Genomic DNA, 22,049 nt, shown 5'->3' with positions numbered 1-22,049 from the left:
TTATTATATATTTTGTTAAATGTAACAAGAAAAGTGTCATTTTTAAATAATCTTCTTTTATACAATTCACTTTTCTACTTATTTTTTTTTATTTCCATTTATTTATTAGGGCCCCATTTGGTAATTCGCTCCCGGGCCTCTACAATCTCAGGATCGGCCCTAGCAGTCACCATGTATCAATCTACTCATTAATAAATATAGTTGTTATGATTTGAACTTTCACCATTTGATCTAAGAAAAGTAGCGGAGCCAATGGTACAAGGGCTACCGACTCCACACTTGAGTAGTATGGTGCCACCCCTCCCTTCCCCCTGATAGTTGGTATGAGTTACATGCTTTACTATAAGAGATCGTGAGTAGGGGTGTGCATCAGTTCGGTTTAAACCGCATACCGAACCGAATGAATTCAGTTTTTGGTTTGGGTTTTTTACCAATTCGGTTCGGCATCGGTTTTAATTTTAAGTGTATTCAGGTATTCGGTTCGGTTCGGTTTGACAGAAAATGTAAGAAAACCAAACCGCACCGAATTACACATATTTTACATTTTTTTTATATATATATACACACATATATTTGATTATACAAGTTTAACTTTTATTATTATTGTTGAGATAATAACCCAATATAGATATATTTTGGAAATATTTCAATTTTTGTTGTTGTTGAGGTAAATTTAATGAGAAAATATAGTGACATTTCTTTCTTTTTATAACACGCATACCACATCGTTCGTTAAAGACGAAATATCAACGATTTTATGTGTAGGAGGTCCGAAAGAGCCAACTATAGGTGTGTAATAGGTTTTTAAAGCCTACTATAGGTGTGTCATAGGTTTTTAAAGCCACATATAGTTGTGTGATAGGTTATTTTAAAAGTTCAGGGTGCCAATAGGCAAAACGTGTCAAGTTCAAGGGTGTAAATATGCATTAAGCCTTTAAATAAATAAACACTTTCTAAAATAAATTAAGGTTGGGAGGAATTGAACCTAGGACCTTTTAAAAAAAAGCAAGTGTCTTCAACCATCTCATCTAGCTTTAAACAATGAAATATTACTACATAGAGTCTATAAAGACTATTACTAATATTAGGGGGGCCAAAACTACTCGTAACCATCGAAATTCCGGCGGCCGGAGGGGCCCGGGCCCCCCCAGGTCCCTCATGTATCCGCCCCTGGGTAAGACCAATGAGTTAATATTAACTGTCCCTCGTGTATATTTATTACTATCGTTCCGTACTAATCGATTGTGGTGTTCGTTAATCCAATGCCAACGTCAATTCAACGCCTTGCCGAGATAGCCAATTGTGGTTCTGAGTTTGTGGTTGAATTTTTTATTTCATTTCCTTCAAGGAAAAGGTGCAAAAATACCCCTAACGTTTACATATAGGAGTAATTTTACCCTTAACGTCTAAAATGGTGCAATTTTACCCCTAACGTTGGCAGCCAAGAGCAATTTTACCCATATCATTGACAAGTTGCATCAATTTTAGACATTATTATAAAACACAAATATTTTATTATTTATTATGCACCAATTGTACGTAAGTTGATTCTAAAAAAAGAGATTTCATATTTTTTTTTATAATTTAATAATAGAATTGGAGATTAATATTTTTAAATTCTGTGAAATATTTAAATTTTTTTGTTCAACTCGTACAAAATATATAATTTTTTTTTTAAAATCACGTTTAATCATATATGTTTGTGATCTATTACTAATGTGTGATAAAATAACGCATATGTGAAGTGTAAATTTCAAGATTCATGACCAATAAGACCATTTGATGAATAAATTACCCGCTTGGCCCAACTTGTCAATGTAGGGGTAAAATTACTCTTGGCTAACAACGTTAATGGTAAAATTGCACCATTTTAAACATTAGGGGTAAAATTGTTCCTAGGTATAAATATCAGGAGTATTTTTACACCTTATCCCTTTCTTTTATTGTAATTATTGCATTTCAATTCATGTCCATGTTATTGATTTGTTTTATGTTCAATTCGATTGATTTAATTATATGTTAATATAGAATTATTTTAATTGTAATGGTTTTAATTATTCGCCTTCAACACATGTAGTCATACATACTCATATTTACATGAATAAATATCCACTTTTTACCAAATATCGTATCAGTTTCGTACTTTTGTTTTCTTATATTTACTCGTCCTTTATATATCCGCAATAGCTTATAAAGCATTTATTTTCTAGCAAAGTTTATAACGGTGTTAGAGACCCAATATGAATTTTTTCCATCCTTCGCCAATCGCTTCGTTTAGTTTTCAAGTTTTGGCACGCAAAGTCCATAAACCACCGTTTATATTAATTGAGAAATAATTTTTCGGACACGCCCGTATACAAATTACACGTGACAAGATTGAAAATTAGCGTATTCACAAAATATCGCTAACGAGTCGTTATCACTCGTTTGGAAATCCTCTTAAATTTATGCATTCTGAATTATCAGCAGTGCTCACATGGACCCTAATGATCACAGTGAATTTGGTCATTCATCGTTAGATATAGGCTGATTAAAATCCTAAGTACAAATTACACGTGACAAGATTGAAAATTAGCGTATTCACAAAATATCGCTAACGAGTCGTTATCACTCGTTTGGAAATCCTCTTAAATTTATGCATTCTGAATTATCAGCAGTGCTCACATGGACCCTAATGATCACAGTGAATTTGGTCATTCATCGTTAGATATAGGCTGATTAAAATCCTAAGGTGGATATTCAAAGCATTCTAAGGCTTAAATTTAATCAGTCTACATCTAACGGTGAATGACCAAATTCACGTGGTCATCAAGATCCATGTGAAAAATACTACTGAATTATAGAGCTACCTCCTCTATCGGCCAATAAATATAATTAAGGGAGCTTTATATTATATTTAGAATAATTTTAGTCAGAGTACAATTTACTATTTAAATATCAGATTTAAGGTTAATTAACTAACTTTTTTTTAGGAACCCTTGAACGGCTACGGCGATACTCACGGCGGCTATGGCCTCTCCGGCCGCTGCACATCCCCTCTCACTGGATGACTATTGCGATATTAGAGTTCTCTTCAATCCAAAATTGCGATCCTCCCCTCCGGCGAGCGAGTCGATTACGTCACAGCCTCCTTATCGCCGCTCCTATGCCGGCATTTTGCAAACGAATACCAGCGAAATGCCTCCTTCCTCGGCGACTGTATCAGAAATTGGTGGTATCAAAACAATCCGAATCACCCAATCAGCGTATGACAGACGGATAGCGATGTGCTCCTCTTCTTTAATTGGGAGATTAATTCTAAACAAAGGGGATTCCCCCTGGAAAGTTGCTGATTTGAAGCAAACACTGGCTAAGGTATGGGGTTTACAAGATCAATGGCGGCTAGTGTCCATTGGGCGTGGGTTCTATCATGTAATTCTGGGATCCACGGAACTAAAAAACAAGGTTTTTTCCAAGGGCATTGTAAATGTGAAGCCTGGCACGTTTCGTTTGCAGCCTTGGACACCAGATTTCGATCCTTTTGCTGTGAAGTCGACCAATGCTCAGGTATGGACTCGTCTTTATTCATTACCATGGGAATATTGGGATGCACAGATCTTGTCTGACATAGCCAAGGGTATTGGAGGGTTAATTCGTATTGATAAGGCCACACTGGATGGCGACTTCGGTCACTTTGCACGTATGTTAATTGATGTTGATCTTAACACGGAGCTACCTACGAAATTAGGTATTGAAAGGGACGGAAAACAGATCTGGATTGAGGTTGTTTATGAAAAGCTGCCAAGCTTTTGCCGAGTATGCTCGAATATTGGCCACATGGCATATGACTGTAAACGAAATAAGAAACCAGTTGACGTGGATAAAAAGACAGGTCCGGCAGTGGTAGTGGAAAAGAAAAAGCAACCGGTCTTGCAGACAGAAGTAGCTGTTAAGGAAGTCACCGATCGCATTCTAGCAGAGCTGCAGCCTCAGAAGGAGGATCCGCGGCCTCATCAGGAGGGTCCGCTACTGATAGAACATCCGATACAATTGGATGAAGCACAAATACAGCCGGAGGATGACCCGGTGGATGAGCAGTCGGCGCAAACGGGCGGTTTACTAATGGGCAGCCCGCAACTACGTGATCCGCAGGAGCAGAAAGGATTGGATTCTGCAGAACGCCCTCCCTCAGCAGGGGCCGGCAATATTTCACAACAAAACAGTCAAACATCCACAACGAAATCATGGGCTGATCTTGCTGAGGATGAAGAGGAATCTTGGGAAACAGTAAAGAGTGGTAAACGCAAAGACAAAAAGAAGGGAAATGGAACAACAACTCGTGTCAAACGGGTCAGTAAAGTCCCAAACCGTTTTAAATGAATGTTTTATATTGGAATTGTAGAGGCATCCATAACCTGGATACACAGAGACACCTTACTCATCTATGTAAATTACATAAGCCTGATATTTTATGCCTTGCGGAGCCAATGGTCAACTTTGATGTGATTCACGGGTCTTTTTGGAATGGTTTGGATATGCATTGGGTAGGAACTAACTGGAAGGATCCTCCTTCCATTTGGGTTCTGGTTACCTCCAGATTACGTAGCTCGACTACTATGCTTTTGTCAGAAGAACAGTTTGTTTTACTAAATGTGCAAATCAGGGGAAACTCTAATTATGTTGGTCTGGTTTATGGGAGTGTTTGGGCAAACAGAAGGATTGCAATGTATCAGGGTCTAGTAGATTTGAGAAACCGATTGTCTGGTCCATGGGTACTGCTAGGGGATTTCAACGCTATTCTTGGCTCGCACGAAAAAACGAGGAGATCTCCGGCCTCCAGTCCGTGTCGTGACTTTCGGAATTTTATGGAAGAGGGCTCTCTAATTGATATACATTCGCAGGGGCTGTTCTTTACTTGGTGCAATGGTAGGCAAGGTTCAGCAAGGGTTGAAAGTCACCTTGACAGGGTATTGGTATCCTCGGAATTTTCTGACTTCTGGGACTCTTTTGGAAGCACTGCGCTCTCCAGGCATCATTCTGATCACAGTCCGCTCATCCTCCGATGTGCTGCCCGCCACATGATGCCCGCTCGCTTCCGCTTTCAGACAATATGGATAACGCATCCCAACCTGCGGGAGACGATTACTAAGTTCTGGAATGAAATTGATATTAGACTTCCAACTATGCAACAGTTCTGTACTAAGCTGCGGCTTCTACGTCCTATCCTCCGGAATTGGAATGTGCAAGTTTTTGGGAACTTGGATGTTAATATCGACACCGCCGATAGGGCGCTATCCCAGGCTCAGGCAGATATTGCGCATCATGGCTTTTCAGAAGAGCTGAAAGAGCAAGAGCTCAAGGCACATTCAGAACTTGACACGGCTTTACATAGGAAGGAGATCTTTCTGCGTGACAAGAGCAGAATTCGCTGGCTAAAAGATGGGGATCGTAACAGCGCTTTTTTCCATAGAGTGGCCAATATCAGGAAAGCGAACCCGGGCATCTCTGTTTTACGCATCAATGATCAGTTGGTAACAGATCACATACAGATAAACTCGCACATTGTGGATTTTTACTCGGACCTATTTCGATCGAACACGGGTTTGAGGGAGAACGACAGGCTAATTGCGGATATTATTCCACGGCTGGTTACCGATTCAGATAACACTTTCTTAATAACTTGCCCGGATATTATGGAAGTGCGCAAAGCCGTCTTTGATATGGATAAAGGGAGCACGCCGGGGCCGGACGGGTTCACTGGTGCTTTTTATCAGACTTTCTGGGACGTCGTGGGGCCAGAAGTCTACGAGCTAGTTCAGAGTTTCTTTAGCTCGGGGACAGTCCTCTCAGGTATGAATTCGAGCCTCATGGTTCTGTTGCCAAAAGTTGATAATGCCTTGTCTATTGAACAATACAGGCCAATAGCCATGAGCAATTTCTGCTATAAAATTATCACAAAAATTCTGGCTGATAGGCTCGCGGTAATTGCTTCCAAAGTAGTATCAGATAACCAGTTTGGTTTTATACCGGGCCGGAGCATACATCAGTGTATGGCTATAGCTTCTGAGGGCACCAACATGCTTAGAAAACGCTGCTTTGGGGGTAATATGGCGCTCAAAATCGACATCAGAAAGGCCTTTGACACCTTGGACTGGAACTTCTTATTGGCTGTCCTAGATGCTTTTGGTTTCTCGCTTAAGTTCGGGGATTGGTTACTGAATATACTGTCTTCAGCTAGGATCTCGTTTCTAACAGGCTCTACAGTCACTGGATACATCAAATGCTCGAGAGGGGTCAGACAGGGAGACCCTCTGTCTCCGATCCTATTTGGCCTTGCGGAAGATTTTTTGAGCCGACTACTTCTGAGGCTAGGGGTCACCGGGGCTCTAGCTCCTATGGATTACACAAGAAATACTCATTTCCCAACGCACTTGCTATACGCCGATGACGTATTATTGTTCTGTAAAGCCACGGTCAGAAACATTAAAGCCATCAGGGATGCATTCTCGGATTATGGGGCTCTCTCGGGTCAGGAGGTCAACTGGAACAAGTCGAAAATCTTCTTGGGTGAATCCATTTCAGCGCAAAGGGCTAATCACTTGGCGAGCACTATTGGAATCCGGCAAGGGCAGCTGCCTTTCAGATACCTCGGGATTCCTCTGTTCTATGGTTTACCGTGCAGACAGCACCTGCAAGGGTTAATGGACAAAATCCTTTCACAATTCACACGTTGGAAGGGTAGTTGTTTATCCATAGGCGGAAGAGTGGCACTCATTAACTCAGTAATTATTGGAAGCTTTATCCACTCCTTCATCATTTACAAATGGCCTGTTAAGCTACTTCGCCATATGAATCGCTGCATGCGGAACTTCATTTGGATAGGCTCAATTGACACCAAGAAACTAATAACTGTTTCTTGGAAGAACTGCTGTAAACCAGTAAGCACAGGAGGGCTCGATATTAAGGACTTGAGTGACATGAACATGGCAATGCTCGGGAAAACTGCTTGGGGCATTCTACAAGGGGAGTCTTTCGGTTTCTCTCTTCTTCACGTAAGATTTATTAATCGCGCAGGGCTTCCACGGTTAGTGGTCATCAACTCGACAGTTTGGGGTTCTGTAAGGCTGGTTTATGAGCTAATCCGTAGACACTGTATATGGTGGATGGGGAGGAGATCGCAGCTCAGTTTCTGGAACGGGGACTGGATAAAGCCATCGGTCGCTGATCAGGCGGGATTGGACAGGCGAACTCGTAATACCCGCTACGATTTAGTCGATGATTTCCTTAACGACACGGGCTGGCACGATTTGCCTCCGATTTCACATGAAATCCTAACACGGATTAAGGAGATTAAGAAGGGGGAAGAGGATGTTGATGTCTGCGTCTGGCGTCCTAGCACCACTGGACTATTCTCCACCAAGCTCTTTTATGCCTGGACGAGAAACGTCCCTGAGACACAAGAGTGGTGCCATTTTATATGGCGTACATATATTCCACCATCCCACTCAGGCACATGCTGGAAGGAATTCTTGGGAAAGCTTCCAACACATGACCATTTACGGAAGCGTGGCTGTATAGTTGTATCTCGGTGTAGCTTTTGTGCTGCAGCAGAAGAGAGTGCGGATCACCTCTTCGTGTCCTGTCCGTTCTCTAGACAGGTCTGGATTGCAGTTGGATCTCTGTTTGGGAGAAGCATCGACACAACATCCTCAGTGAAAGGGCTGATACTAGAGGCGTTAAAGCAGAAATTCAGTCCTCAGGTAATGGCTTTGTGGTCAGCCGCAATAGTAAATGTGGTTTGGGTTCTATGGTATACCAGAAACAGGATAATTTTTGAAGAGGACAAGCCTTGCATCTCGCTCACTCTGCGCCGAATCTGGAGCCTTATTCGTGAATCAGGCGGACTGGATACAGGGGCAATGTGGAACTCCACCGTTGAACTGCAGATAATAAACGAACTTGGTTTATCTCAGCGTTTACACCGTGCCCCTCGAGTCATTCGGGTGAGATGGCAACCACCGCCTGCGGGGTGGTTCAAAGTGAACACCGACGCCTCAGTCACAGGGACATCGGCGGGTTGTGGCGGCATATACAGATCGCAGCATGGCCGGTTCGTTGGAGCCTTCGCCTACCCGACTGAGCATACGAACGCCTTCGCTGCAGAGCTTCCAGCTGCAATTTACGCCATCAGCAGTGCTTTTGAAAGGGGTTGGCTAAATATATGGGTGGAGAGCGATTCGCTTCATGTGATCCGTTTACTTAAAACGCATGACCATCAGGTTCCATGGACCCTGCGCCAGGATTGGCACAAATGTCTCAGGCAACTCGATCAAATGTCCGTGGTCGCCACGCATATTTACAGAGAAGGCAATCAGGTTGCTGACTCTCTCGCCAACTTTGGTCGAACGGCTACCGGTATGACTTCGTGGGATAGCATACCTATGTTTTGCACATCGGCTTATTTTTGTATTCTAGGCGGGCGGGCGAATTACCGCTTTGCCTAGCCAGACTCTTTTTTGTTTGATCTTCTTGTAACCTTTTCTTTCTTCTTTAATAAATTCGGCACAGGGTTCAGGCTTACGAGTGGGGGTGCCAACCTCGTTGGGATGTCCGCTCTTTGCCTCTTCTGTTTGCCAATCTTCAATTAAAAAAAAATAAATATAATTAAGGGCAAATTTGATATTTTGTCACAAGCAGAATTTGATTTGTCATGGGTGAAATTGTTGCCGAAAAAAATGATAAATGTTTATTGAATAAATGATAAAAATGATAAGTTGTGACTGTTTTTTAAATTAAACTAAAATTATGGCTATTTTTTTAATTTAGTTAAATGCTATAATTATTTTTTTAGAAAAGATTTAATATTAGATTTTCTCACCATTTGTGAAATTTGATCTTTCGAAAAAACTACTAACTAAAAACAACTTTTAAGAAAATCGATTTTATATTTATCAAATATTAATCTTTTTTTATGGGAAAATTAGGAAACTACATTTTAAAGTTTAGAAGAACAGTTTTATCAAACCACACTAAATTTTGAATATAATATTGTTAATATGTTTTTCTCATATAAAAAAAATATTATTATAAAATATATCTTAAATTTTTTTTAGAACATGATTAGCCTTATTTATTTTTAGAAGTATATAATATCCATAACAATATATACAAAACTGTGGAAAGTTGTAATTGGACTTCAGAAAAGACTTTGTGTAACTTAGCCCATCAATTGCTCAGAAGTCTGTTTGATCTTAATTGTAGATCCCGATTATAAGAAATAAAAGGCTGCAGAAATTTAATAAAAAAGCCTATAAGCTCAAAACTCATCAGCCCACCTTTTACACGAAATCGAGCAATTCCAAACATAATAATATGTGCTTATTATAAAATTGTGCCTGCAACTGCAAGTTGATTACGACTCCTATATGCAGTAGGTGTGTATCAATTGACTAATTATATTCAATCGCTTAAATTAACCATAATTTCGAATCGCATTTTTTTTATAGAGATATACATTTTATTTAACATAATTATAAATTAGATGTATATATCATGACTTTAAGATTATGTACTATAGAAAATCAAATACAACTCTTTTGCATTATTATATGATATCAAATACAACTCTTTTGAGTCTATAAAAAAATAATAAAATCTTAAATTCTATAATAAAATAATGAAATAAAAAATACTAATCTTTTTAAGACAGACCCCATTATAAAAGAAACTGATTTGAGACACAGTAATCACGTGAGTGTGTCTCAAATCATTTTCAGTAATCAGTTTCATTAATAATGGGGTAAATTACACCGACGGCCAATGAACTTTTCACATTATGGCCACTGAACTTCATTTCTTCCTAGTATAGCCACTGAACCTTACACTTTTAACACCGGTGATCATTCAATTTTAACTAACTTCTCAAAATAACCGTTAACGTTCTCAAAATGAAAATATTCAAGAATTAAAGTTGTTCAGAAGGACATATATGATGAAACCACATTCTTAATTTCGAAAATCACATTTTTTGGAGTTTTCTCTCTCTAAAAATTCACTTTCTCTCTCTTAACCAAACAACACCTAAATGACCTCAAAACGAAAATTTTCAAGAATTAAAGTTCCTTAGAATATTATTAACACATTGGATTTTTTGTTTTTAGCTGTCATCGGTCATTTTGAGGCATTGAGTGGCCACCGATGTTAAGAAGTGTACAATTCAGTGACCATATCGGGAAGAAATGAAGTTCAGTGGCCATAATGTGACAATTGGTAAAGTTCATTGGCCATGGATGTAATTTACCCCATTATTAATGAAACTGATTTGAGACACACTCACGTGATTACTCAAACTGAAATCATTTTGAGTAATCACATGAGTGTGTCAGTAATCATTTTCATTAACAATGGGATAAATTACACCCATGGCCATTGAAACTTTACCCATTTTCACGTAAAGTTCAGTGGCCATAATATGAAAATGGGTAAAGTTCATTGGCCATGGGTGTAATTTACCCCATTATTAATGAAACTGATTTGAGACACAGTAATCACGTGAGTGTGTCTCAAATCATTTCCAGTAATCAGTTTCATTAATAATGGAGTAAATTACACCATGGCCACTGAACTTTATCCATTTTCAGATTATGGCCACTGAACTTTACACTTTTAACATCGGTGACCATTAAATTTTAACTAACTTCTCAAAATGACACTTAACGATCTCAAAATGAAAACATACAAGAATTAAAGTTGTTCAGAACGACATTTACCATGAAACCACATTTTTAATTTCAAAAATCACATTTTTTGGAGCTTTCTCTCTCTAAAAATTCACTTTCTCTCTCTTAACCAAACAAGACCTAAACGACCTCAAAACGAAAATTTTCAAGAATTAAAGTTCCTTAGAATATTATTATCGCTTTGGATTTTTTATTTTTAGCTGTCATCGGTCATTTTTAGGCGTTGAATGGCCACCGATATTAAAAAGTGTAAAGTTCAGTGACCATATCGGGAAAAAATGAAGTTCAGTGGCCATAATGTGAAAATGGGTAAATTTCAGTGGCCATAGGTGTAATCTACCCAACAAACTTCAAATGATTAGTTTTTTAAACCCATAATTTAGCAGCAAATAGCAAATTTACAATAATAAAAATAAATTTTTTAGTTTAGAACAAAAATTTGTGATAAGAAAAAAAAAGTTTTTTTAGAGAAAAAAATTCATAAAGAAAAAGTGACAAAATACAATCTTAACTATTGGTACTATTAATCAATGGTTGGATAAAAAAACAAATAGTAATTAATTAAAGGGTAATTAATTTATTAGTCCCTATATTTTGACAAAACGCACTGTTTAATCCCTGTATTTTCAAAAACAAATGGTAAGGTGCCTAACCATCTTCTTAGTAAACTGTTTAGTCCTTCCGTTTGTCTGTTAGAGTTTTTACCCTTTATGAATTCAGAAATGACTAAATTACCTTTTACTATTTACCTTTAAATTTCAGAAAAAGAAATCCAATTTAGAAGAAGAAACTATTTGTATGGAGAACAAGTAAAAAACAGACCGAATGCTTACGAATTTGAACGATTAAGAAGAAAATGCATTTTAGTTGTCAGCTTAAATACCCTAGCGTTCCCCACAGAGATAACTTTGATTTGTTAGCTTTTCTTTCCATCGAATGGAGAAGAATCGAACCTGCAGGATTTGCTGCAGAAGTTTTTCCAATGGAAAAGCCATGGGAGGCCACATGAGATCCCATCTAGCCAGTGGCGAATCCAGGATTTGAGGGAGGGGGGGGGGGGGGCAAAACTCTATGTAAAATTTTTTTAGACAAAATAACATTAATTGAAAAAAATATACTTTAGTACATAATTGCGATTCGATACAAAATGTCTTAAAATTAAATAAAAAAAACTTCTAATGCTGAGTAGAACGACGATTACGAGATGGCAATTGATATCTACGATCTGTCATAGCTTGAAAACGATCCAAAATATCTTCATTATCAATGTTGATGAAGATATCCTTCGAGCTAAATACTACCAAACAGTCATTCAGCCAATCATCTGACATTCGATTTCTCAATTTGGTCTTTACAATATTCATTGCTGAAAATACTCTTTCAACGGAAGCTGTTGCAACTGGTAAAAGCAATGCCACTTCAATTAGGCGATACACCAATGGAAAAGTTTGAGCTTTTCCAGTTGAAACCATCTTCTTTGAAAGACATCCTAAATCTTCAACAACAGCAAAGTTTATATCTCTTTTAACATCATAAATATACATTTCAAGCTGATTCTTAATCATCAGAACCTCAGTCCATGAGAAATCTTCTGAATATATTTCAGCTAGATGAACTAACTAATCACCATTAAAGTTAGAAAAAGCATCTGTAGGATCAAGACATGCCACAGAAAGAAGCAAGTCTGTTGTTAATTCAGGAAAACGATCATGCATCTCAAGTCCGATTTTATCAAGTACCTAGTATTTCGAAAGATAAAGCATTAAAATCAACAAAAAACAAAAATGTAAACAAACTCTAATTTAAAATGAAAAGAAACACTTAATTAATTACCTCATTGTAAACTTCATACCGATAATGTTGAAAGTAAGTAACAACATTTCCATCCCTCTTCATTCGAGTACGTGCTGGAACTATATCATTCATATTAACAACATTGATAGAATGAGTCACACAAAAAGACTCAACTTCCAACAAAAATGTCTCTCATCTTCTATCCCGCAAGTCTAGCAACCGAGTCTTCACATTCTTAATCAAATGCATGGCTTGAACAATATTTTGATCTCTTTTTTGCAACAAATTAGACAAATCATTTGTGTATGCCAATATTTGTTTCATCAAATGCAAAATAAATACAAAGTCATAGCTCTCCATCCTCATCATCAAGGTCCTAGCAAAGCCACTATCATCGCCATCCTCATAGACATTAAAAAGCACGTCTTTTACTGATGGCCACATTGAATGTAAGCGTAGTAATTGAAGGAAAATAGGCTAACATATAGCAGCAAAAATATAAAAATTTTAACCTATTTCCATTAACCCCAAGATCCGTTAACCGTTATTTCATACAAAGAAGGATAAGAAGAAATATCTTTTAGATGTTCTATCTACCGTTGCAAACGAAGTGCCCACAACTCTTACTTCGAGTTCCCGAGCACAAAATAAAACAACAGAAGATCAAGTTAGAATCAACCGTTTATTAACAACCAAAGTAGATTGTCTCTAATTAATCAACACAAGATCAAGGATAAAGAGAAAGAGATGAAAATCAATTGAACGGAAGGAAGCGATGGAAAATCTCGTCCTCGAGCTAGGGGTCGAAATTCTCTCTCTTGTTGCTAGGGTGGAATTCGAAATTCTCTAGCTTATATTAGGGGTGGATTTCGAAAATCCCTATAGGGGTATTTATAATCTTCCTTGTATCTAATCCTTAGTTAGATAGAATTAGGTTATTAAAATAAGAACTCAATTTGGAATAGAATTCTTTAATTATTATCTATTAATATATCTTAATATAAAAGATAATAACAATAACCTTATTGGATAATAATAGGAGTAATATAATCTAATTAAAACTCCTAACTTATTTATCCTTTAATTAATTTAATTCATAATCCTAATCTAATTAGGACTTGATAAAATCAAATTAATATTTTATGCATTCAACATACATAAAAATCGCCCCCCCTATAGTAATTGGGCCTTATTGGGCTCAATTGGGCTTCCGTCAATTAATTAGCATATGTCTCTCTTTTGGGTTCCAAGTCTTATGTGTGACCCATTAGGTTCTTATTGCTTCTAGCCGTATGCAACTTTATTAATTAATTTTCAAAGAATTATATTTAATCTTTGCATAACGGAATGATGTACAGAGTATGTGATTAGCAAGTCCGTAATCATTCCCCTAGAGCTATAAGAAGACAGGTTGATTCTGTCGTTGACCTTTCCGTATTAGTTACGGTATAATTCGATCCTTTATCAACTACGTCCTTGAACTGAATCTTATGACTATGGGTGATGTCAAGTCACATATAGCGAGACGTTCGTTTTACTTGTTCTGGCCGAGTCAACTCCAATTAGATAGGTTAAGAGAAATCTCATTTCAATCTTAAGCTATCACCTTGCAAGGATTTAGAGTCAAGACTTCCACAAGCGATCCATGGACATATCTCCCATTTATCGGGAGTGATAAATGCTCAATCCAATGTATAATGATCCCACAATCACTTCATGTGATACCCAACGTCTGCTGTTCACACCCTAGAGTCATCTCTGTTAAGGATCGTGTTACACCAGAGTCAAAGAGTCACATTCCGTAATCCAGAATACCAATTAACATTCCTCTGAGTCTGAGGATTATTTATACCTATTAATACCAATGAGATGAACAGGTGACAAGGAAGAATCTACCCATCCTGTTATCTCAAGTCGGGTCCCCAATCCTAATGAACTACCTTTTATCGGATCCATGTAACTGTCCAGATATCTATATATATGAAGCTTGTGAGATCAGCTTTCTGTCGGACAGAAGACATTGTTACATGCAAGTCTCAACCGCGATATGTCAATCCTAAACATATTGCTTGACTTGGGGTGGTTTTAAGTTTATTAGTTTATTATAAAGTTTTGTCTCACTTCATGCTTGTATGAACACTTTATAATCACTTTAAACAAACTTACGGATTTCCTTTTATTAGACTTTATTTAGTGCTTAAAAGGGTTTGCCTTTATATAGTTATAAAACATATATCTCATTAAAACAAATGATATAAAGAACACTTCATTTACATTAAGTCTGTATCCTAGAACAATTGTCTATAGGACACTAAAACCCCAACAGTAATGTTGTGTAATGTGATCCCCATCTAGGGTCACCTGGCCTAGCTAATCCAGTTTCTTGATTTTTTCCCCTACCACTAGTAATTTCTCCACTCTCAAGGCGTTCAATTATTCGATCATGTTGAAGTTGTCTAAGATTGTCGGCTCGTTTATAAGATGCTCCACTCGTGTTCACAATCATAGTAACTAGAGTAAAGAAATCACAAACAATTTTGTTTGATCCTTTGGCGACTGCAATAATCACCAATTGAAGCTGATGAGCAAAACAATAAACATAGAATGCATGAGGATTTTCACTTAAAATCAAGGTCTTCAACCCTTTAAACTTTCCTCGCATATTTGAAGCGCCATCATATCCTTGACATCTCAATCTAGACAGAGATAATCCATGCTTGGCAAATAATGCATCAATAGAATCTTTTAAACATTGTGATGAAGTCTCTTTGACATGAACCACCCCTAACAATCGTTCAATAACTTCTCCACATTTGTTGACATGTCTAAGTACTACTGCCATTTGTTCTTTCACAGAGCTATCACGAGATTCATCAACCAAAATAGTGAAACACTTATCACCAATATCATTTAATACAAGAAGTGTAGTCTCCACAGCACATGCATTAGTCATTTCCTTTTGAATAGTGGGACAAATCATAAGATTATTCTGCGGAGCATTAATTCCAGAAACCTTTCCAACACATTTTTTTTTGAGGTGTACCATTTCCATTTGATATAAAAGAAATGCAATTAAAGTTTACTGGAAAAGTTTGAACCTAAAGTTTGTCATTCCATTTTAACCTAAAATTAAGAATAACAATTAAGTTTAAACTATCAAACTAACTAACAATTAACAGCAAACTAACTAATTCACAATGTCCATTAACCTAAAATTAATTTAATCTAACTTTTAATTTAACCTAAAATTTAAATTTAAAGGAAAAAAATAAGCTAAACTAACCTTATCCAACTTGGAGAGACAGTGGCGGCCGGATATGAGAGGAGGCGACGCTGTTGGACGGAGGAAAAGTTAGTGCCGCCGTGTGAGAGAGAGGAGGAGGGCAAGCAGTGGCGAGGAAAGGTAGAAACGCAAGAGAGAGAGAAAGAAGAGCTGTGTAGTGTGGGCGGCGTTTCTGGAAGGAAGAAAGAAAAGGAACGCACGCGTAAGGAGAAGAGGAGGAGCACATGATGTGCTATTCTGATTTTCAAGTAAATCATAAATCAAAATGACGTCGTTTTGAAAAAAAAAAATTTCCCCGGATGAAGGGGGGCAAATGCCCCCTTTGACCCCCCTAAATCCGCCCCTGCATCTAGCCAAACTTCCTCTTCCTCCTAAATCTCAACCTCAACAACAACAAGTTCGCTACCCTAATTCTCTATCATCTTCGTCTTCTTCCTCTCTCCACTTCCCTCCATCCCCAAATCGTGTTCAATCTTACCGATCTGTCAATCATGATCTTGGAGAAAGTGATACTGAGTCTCCCAGGAGCATGACTCGTCGAAGATCCAAACGACACCATAAATCTGTCGAGAAAGTAGCGGAATCAGTTGTGAAAGTGGTGGAATCGTCTGCAGAACAGGTAATTTCTGTATATGATGAAATTTTTACTAAAGAAGATGCTGCTTTGTGTCTTCTAATGCTTTTTAAGGAAGATAAAAATAGACAAAAGCTAAAGCAAAGGAAAACGAGTTCATCCGAGGGACTGATCTTGATCATCAGATTGAGGATGAAATTACGGGGGAGGAGGAGGAGGATGAAGATGAATCGTTTGGTGAAATGGCTCTTAGATCTAAATATAATGGAAAATATAAGTGCGAAACGTGTAAAAAGGTGTTTCGATCTTATCAAGCACTAGGTGGACACAAAGCAAGTCATAAGAAGATCAAGAAGGACGATGATTACGATGGAAATGGAAGTAGGTCCGTCGGAGGATGCAGGAAGTTGGTTTCCCACGAGGCACACTATTTGAGATGTTTCCCCTGGGGAAAACTAAGATTCACTCTAGAAATTCTAAGTGAACGATGTACTAGGAAAACATGAAAAGTTTCCTAAACAGACCTTTTAAGGAAAAGTTTCCTAAAATGTTCTTTTAAGAAAAAGTTTCCTAAAATGAAAAATTTATCCGATGAAAAGTGTACACCAGGGTATGCATCATGAAAACTTTATTTTTGGTGCAAACAAATGCCCCCCTCAAGCATGAATTTGAGGAACGTAAATTTCATGCTTGATTCTTTAAAAGCCGTTGTGTCAGCTTTTAAAGGTGTCACACGATAGCTTTTAGATGACACAAAATATATAGGCCGTGGAGTCAGCCTTTGTATCACCTTCAAGCTAATATCTTATTTCCACAATGGGAGGAATTCTCACCAGCCTCAACTTCACCTCCTACTTCTCCCCCGACTTAGCATCTCATCGCTGCTTTTTTTTCTTGGCTTGTGAAACTCAAAGTGGCCAACTTGACGGAGGCCATATTCATATAGTTTTCGGACAGCTTCTCGGATGACCTCCGCAATAACTAGGGGAATCTGTTGAGGGATGCCAATTTGTTGGTGAACATAAGGCACATTAAGAATTCTAGTGTTTCTCCCATTTCCTATATGGTTTCCCCCCATCTCTCCAATGATATGGTGGCCTCCTGCCTCCTCGTGATATGAAGTTGTATGGGAGGTAGGATTAGTGTTTTCAAAACATTGAGGAGCATGTGACTTACTAGAATTTTCTTGGCCTGTAGAAGTAGCGGCCTTGTTTGAGACAACTTCCTCCCTCAAAGGTGGAATCTGATACTTTTCAACGATGGACACACCACATCCTTCATTGGACTCTGATGAGGCTTGAGGAACATGGTTTCCTCCACTCTTGATGACCCCTGGTTGTGAAAACTTCTAGAGTAGCATATCCATCTTCTTATTCATATCGCTCCTTATAGTTTCCAGATTCTTTTCAATGGAATTGAAATGTCTCTGCGGGAATTGTGAATTTTGGATCTCTGCGGAGATCCATGTGTGTCCTCTGGGGTTAACATTATTTTTCCGTTCAATTCCTCCCACTATATGTGGAACATTGCATGTTGCCATGATCTCTTCTTCTTTAGAGTTGGCTGCTACAGGATCTTTGCTTTTCTTATCATTTTCCTTTGGTGGTATTGTGATTGTGTCCCACTGGGCGTGCCAATTTTTGTTTGGCTCTTTTGTGGGAAATTGTGGGCGTGCCAGATAATTATAGTATTATCAAACTATGGAATGAAATTGAGTGCGCTTTCTAACTTCTAAATATCAAATGACTGTAAGAATTAAAGAGACTGAAAATTCCTAAAGATTCGATTATCAAAACGATACCGACCTTACAGAAAATGATTGAACAACAAATAAAAATAAAATTGTACTGGAAAAGATGAAAGAACTTGGACTTGAATGAAAATTGAATCTAAGGGAATAACTAAGAATTGTAAAATGCTGAAGTCTAGAGGTAATTTGCTAGAGTTTTGGCTTGGGTCTGTTGAGTTTTTGAGTTGTTGAATTGGTGAATTCGCTCTTCTCATCGTGATTTCTTCCGTTAATAGACGTCGGGGTAACTTCCTCCTTACTTCCACAAGTCACGTTCTCCACATTCAATCCACGTCTTGATAACTGCTCCACTTTGACTTTCACGATGGATTACTTATGGCGCTTTCTCACTTTTCTGTATTTTAATTGGCTCACAAAGCACACGTTGAAATTAGTAAATGACCTCATGATCTCCTAGGTTTACCTCAAGTATCCCATGATGTTGTTGGTTTCCCACGAGGCACACTATTTGAGATGTTTCCCCTCGGGAAAACTAAGATTCACTCTGGGAAATTCTAAGTAGGAAGCTGGTTTCCCACGAGGCACACTATTTGAGATGTTTCCCCTGGGGAAAACTAAGATTCACTCTGGGAAATTCTAAGTAGGAAGTTGGTTTCCCACGAGGCACACTATTTGAGATGTTTTCCCTGGGGAAAACTAAGATTTACTCTGGGAAATTCTAAATCGGAAGCTGGTTTCCCACGAGGCACACTATTTGAGATGTTTCCCCTGGGGAAAACTAAGATTCACTTTGGGAAATTCTAAGTAGGAAGTTGGTTTCCCACGAGGCACACTATTTGAGATGTTTCCCCTAGGGAAAACTAAGATTCACTCTAGGAAATTCTAAGTGAACGATGTACTAGGAAAACATGAAAAGTTTCCTAAACAGACCTTTTAAGGAAAAGTTTCCTAAACAAGCCTTTTAAGAAAAAGTTTCCTAAAATGTTCTTTTAAGAAAAAGTTTCCTAAAAAGAAAAATTTATCCGATGAAAAGTGTACACCAAGGTATGCATCATGAAAACTTTATTTTTGGTGCAAACAGAATCTCTTTAAATTCTCAAATGTTGAACATAATGATTCTAATTAATATAATTAATTTCACATATTAATTATAAAACGTTTTTTTTTTGTACTGAGTGGTTACAATTGCGATTTAATTCTATTTAACTAAAATTAATTTATGGACTTAATACTTTATTAAGAAAAAAAAATGTTTAATTAATGGGCAAAAAATATTTTCACTCTCCTCTTTATACGCTTATGTCTCAACATTCTCTCTTATTTTGAAAAAAAAAACCGAGATGAAGATGGTTCTCTCCTAATTATCTTTTTCGTTCCTTCATTTTTTTTCAATTCTTTTGTTTGTTTTTCTTAAGAATATATAATTATTAGAAAATATTAATGAAGTCAAATAAGTGATATCTGCGAGTATGGCTGATATTCTATATAGTGAAAGAATGAAGAACAAATTGATCGAATGTCTTGATGAGATATTACGAGATGAAAATAGGAGAAATCATCATCTTAAACTGATTCAATTAGATATATTGGGTTATTGTAGCAGAATGAATAATTAAATTCGAATACTTGTTGATCATGAAATTCCATCAACCAAAATAATTATCATCAAGATGAATTTGTGACTAATTCTTACGAATTTTTTTTATGTAACATATTGAATTGATAAAATTTCTTCATATGCAACATTACTAAAGTATTGATTGTAATAGTTTATACAATAATATATTGATTTTGCTTCCATTTTAACATAGATTGTAATTCTTTTATATCGTAGATACAATATTTAATTTTAATTGTAGTTTAATTCAATTTTTTTAACCTATATTATAATTCTTTTGTATCGTAAATAATAATATTTAATTTTAATTATAGTTTAATTCAATTTTTGGTTTTTTTATTATATTTTAATATATTTCTTAATTAACCTGCTATTTTGTTATTATTGTTTCACAGAAAATTTGGAATATGAAAATGTATTAAAATTCCTAAAAAGTACAAATCATTGAATTTTGTAAAAATAAATAAATCATTCATCTTTAGTTAAAATTCTATAAAAAGTAGTCAATTATTTTTAAAATTAATTTAATTTGAATTATCATTAAAAAATATATATTAATTTCAAATATACATAATAATTTTTTTTCATAGCATGATATAAAATTATTTAAAAGTAAATATGTCAATTTATTTATTTATCTAAATTATATAAAAGTTTCATATCCCGTGCATCGCACGGTTTTCGACTAGTTGTAATAATTACGATTGTATTTAATAAGTTCTTGAAATTAGTGCTAAATTATTACTCCCTCTGTTTCACTTTAATTGTCTTTTAAGGTTTATACACAAATATTAAAAAACCTATTAATTAGCCTAAAAAGTAGTTAAATATTACCTTATTACCCTATTACAATTAGTGCTTAACTTTCTCTTTCCTCTTATTATATGAGGACAAAGTTGGAAAAACACATTTAATGCTCCTTGAAAAGTGTAAAACGTCAAATAATTTGAAACAATTTATTTTCCTCAAAACGACTATTATGTAATCCATATTAATATTATCCATATTAAAATATCTTTTCGTGATAAAATGTTATCCTTGTTATGAACTTACAACGATAATAATTTTATCCATATTAAAATATCTTTTCGTGATAAACAAATATTCTCATTAAAGTATTTGTAATAATTTAAAATATTCTCATTAAAATGTTTATAATTATAAAAAAAAAATCAGTTCAATAAAATGTTTAAGATGATTAAAAATATTCTCATTAAAGTGTTTGAAGTTTTTAGAATGATATTTCCCATTATTAATGACTAAAAGTGTAAATAATATCAGTTCAAAAAAAAGTGTAAACAATAAAATAAATAAAATTTTGAATTGAATGGAGCTATGATAGAGTCAAGTTTGTAGCCATTCACAGATGAAAAAACGAGAAGCATGAAAATTCAAAACATTCGCTTTACCAGAAGCATAAACAAACATTTCTTCAAGTCAATTGAAGTTCAACTCATGTAACACGAAGAATCTTAATCTGCAACTTGTGCTTTATAATAAGGAATGATAATGGTCAGGTACAAATGGATATGAATCAGTCAAGCAAAAATAACAATCGAACTGAACCAAATTATTAAAATAACCGAACCAAATAAGAATCTCAGTTCGGTTACCGGTTTGGTTATCGGTTATTGGATTTTTTGCTCACCTCTACATTTTCGTACATATAAATTATTTTTAGATTTGAAGCGTATATAATACAAGTTTATCTTGTTATGTGTTGAAAATTATATATACATATAAAAGCGATGGGTAGGGAACAGTAAAATCATAGAATTTTTTCCAATTTCTTCCAATGTTACCCTTAAATTCGATCTGACTGTGTTACCCTTGGCATTCACCAATAATTTCCATCCCTAGCATAAAAAACGACAACGTTTCCATTTCAAAAGCCTCGATTATTGGGCCATCTCCTTCTCTCTCCGTTTCTTATCCTCTCTTTTTTCGATCTATCTCTCTCTCCTTTCCAACTTTCATCTTCAAAACTCATTCTTCTCCTCTAGAATTGAAGAACGATGATGAGGTAATTTTCTTTTCTTTTGTTTAAATCTATTATTATATATACATATAAAAGTGATGGGTAGGAAACAGTAAAATCATAGATTTTTTTCCAATTTTTTTCAATGTTACCCTTAAATTCGGACTGACTGTGTTACCCTTGGCATTCACCAACAATTTCCATTCCTGACATAAGAAAACGACATCGTTTTCATTTCAAAAGCCTCTATTATTGGACCATCTCCTTCTCTCTCTGTTTCGTACTTTTGTTTTCTTATATTTACTCGTCCTTTATATATCCGCAATAGCTTATA

At 36.3% G+C, this 22,049-nt stretch overlaps 1 protein-coding gene across 1 annotated transcript; it reads left to right on the top strand.

Moving 5' to 3' along the window:
• The first annotated feature begins 11,654 nt into the window (after positions 1-11,654).
• LOC136217737 (zinc finger protein ZAT1-like) lies at positions 11,655-16,875 on the top strand. Its single transcript, XM_066004387.1, has 3 exons — positions 11,655-11,742; positions 16,149-16,414; positions 16,555-16,875. Exons 1-3 carry the CDS (start codon positions 11,655-11,657, stop codon positions 16,873-16,875), a joined length of 675 nt encoding a protein of 224 aa, XP_065860459.1.
• The last annotated feature ends 5,174 nt before the right edge of the window (positions 16,876-22,049 follow it).

Source organism: Euphorbia lathyris, chromosome 1, assembly GCF_963576675.1.
Source record: "Euphorbia lathyris chromosome 1, ddEupLath1.1, whole genome shotgun sequence".
Lineage (NCBI taxonomy): Eukaryota > Viridiplantae > Streptophyta > Magnoliopsida > Malpighiales > Euphorbiaceae > Euphorbia > Euphorbia lathyris.
The sequence above is the reverse complement of the archived record's forward strand: the minus strand, read 5'-3'. Positions and strand labels throughout refer to the sequence as shown.

What these genes read in the sequence shown, in the direction of transcription:
- LOC136217737 (XM_066004387.1), top strand. Translation starts at nt 11,655, where the DNA reads ATGGAGAAGAATCGAACCTGCAGGATTTGCTGCAGAAGTTTTTCCAAT. An exon ending in CATGAGATCCCATCTAGCCA is followed by an intron (nt 11,743 to 16,148) that starts GTGGCGAATCCA and finishes CCCTGCATCTAG; the next exon opens with CCAAACTTCCTCTTCCTCCT. An exon ending in TGGAATCGTCTGCAGAACAG is followed by an intron (nt 16,415 to 16,554) that starts GTAATTTCTGTA and finishes CTTGATCATCAG; the next exon opens with ATTGAGGATGAAATTACGGG.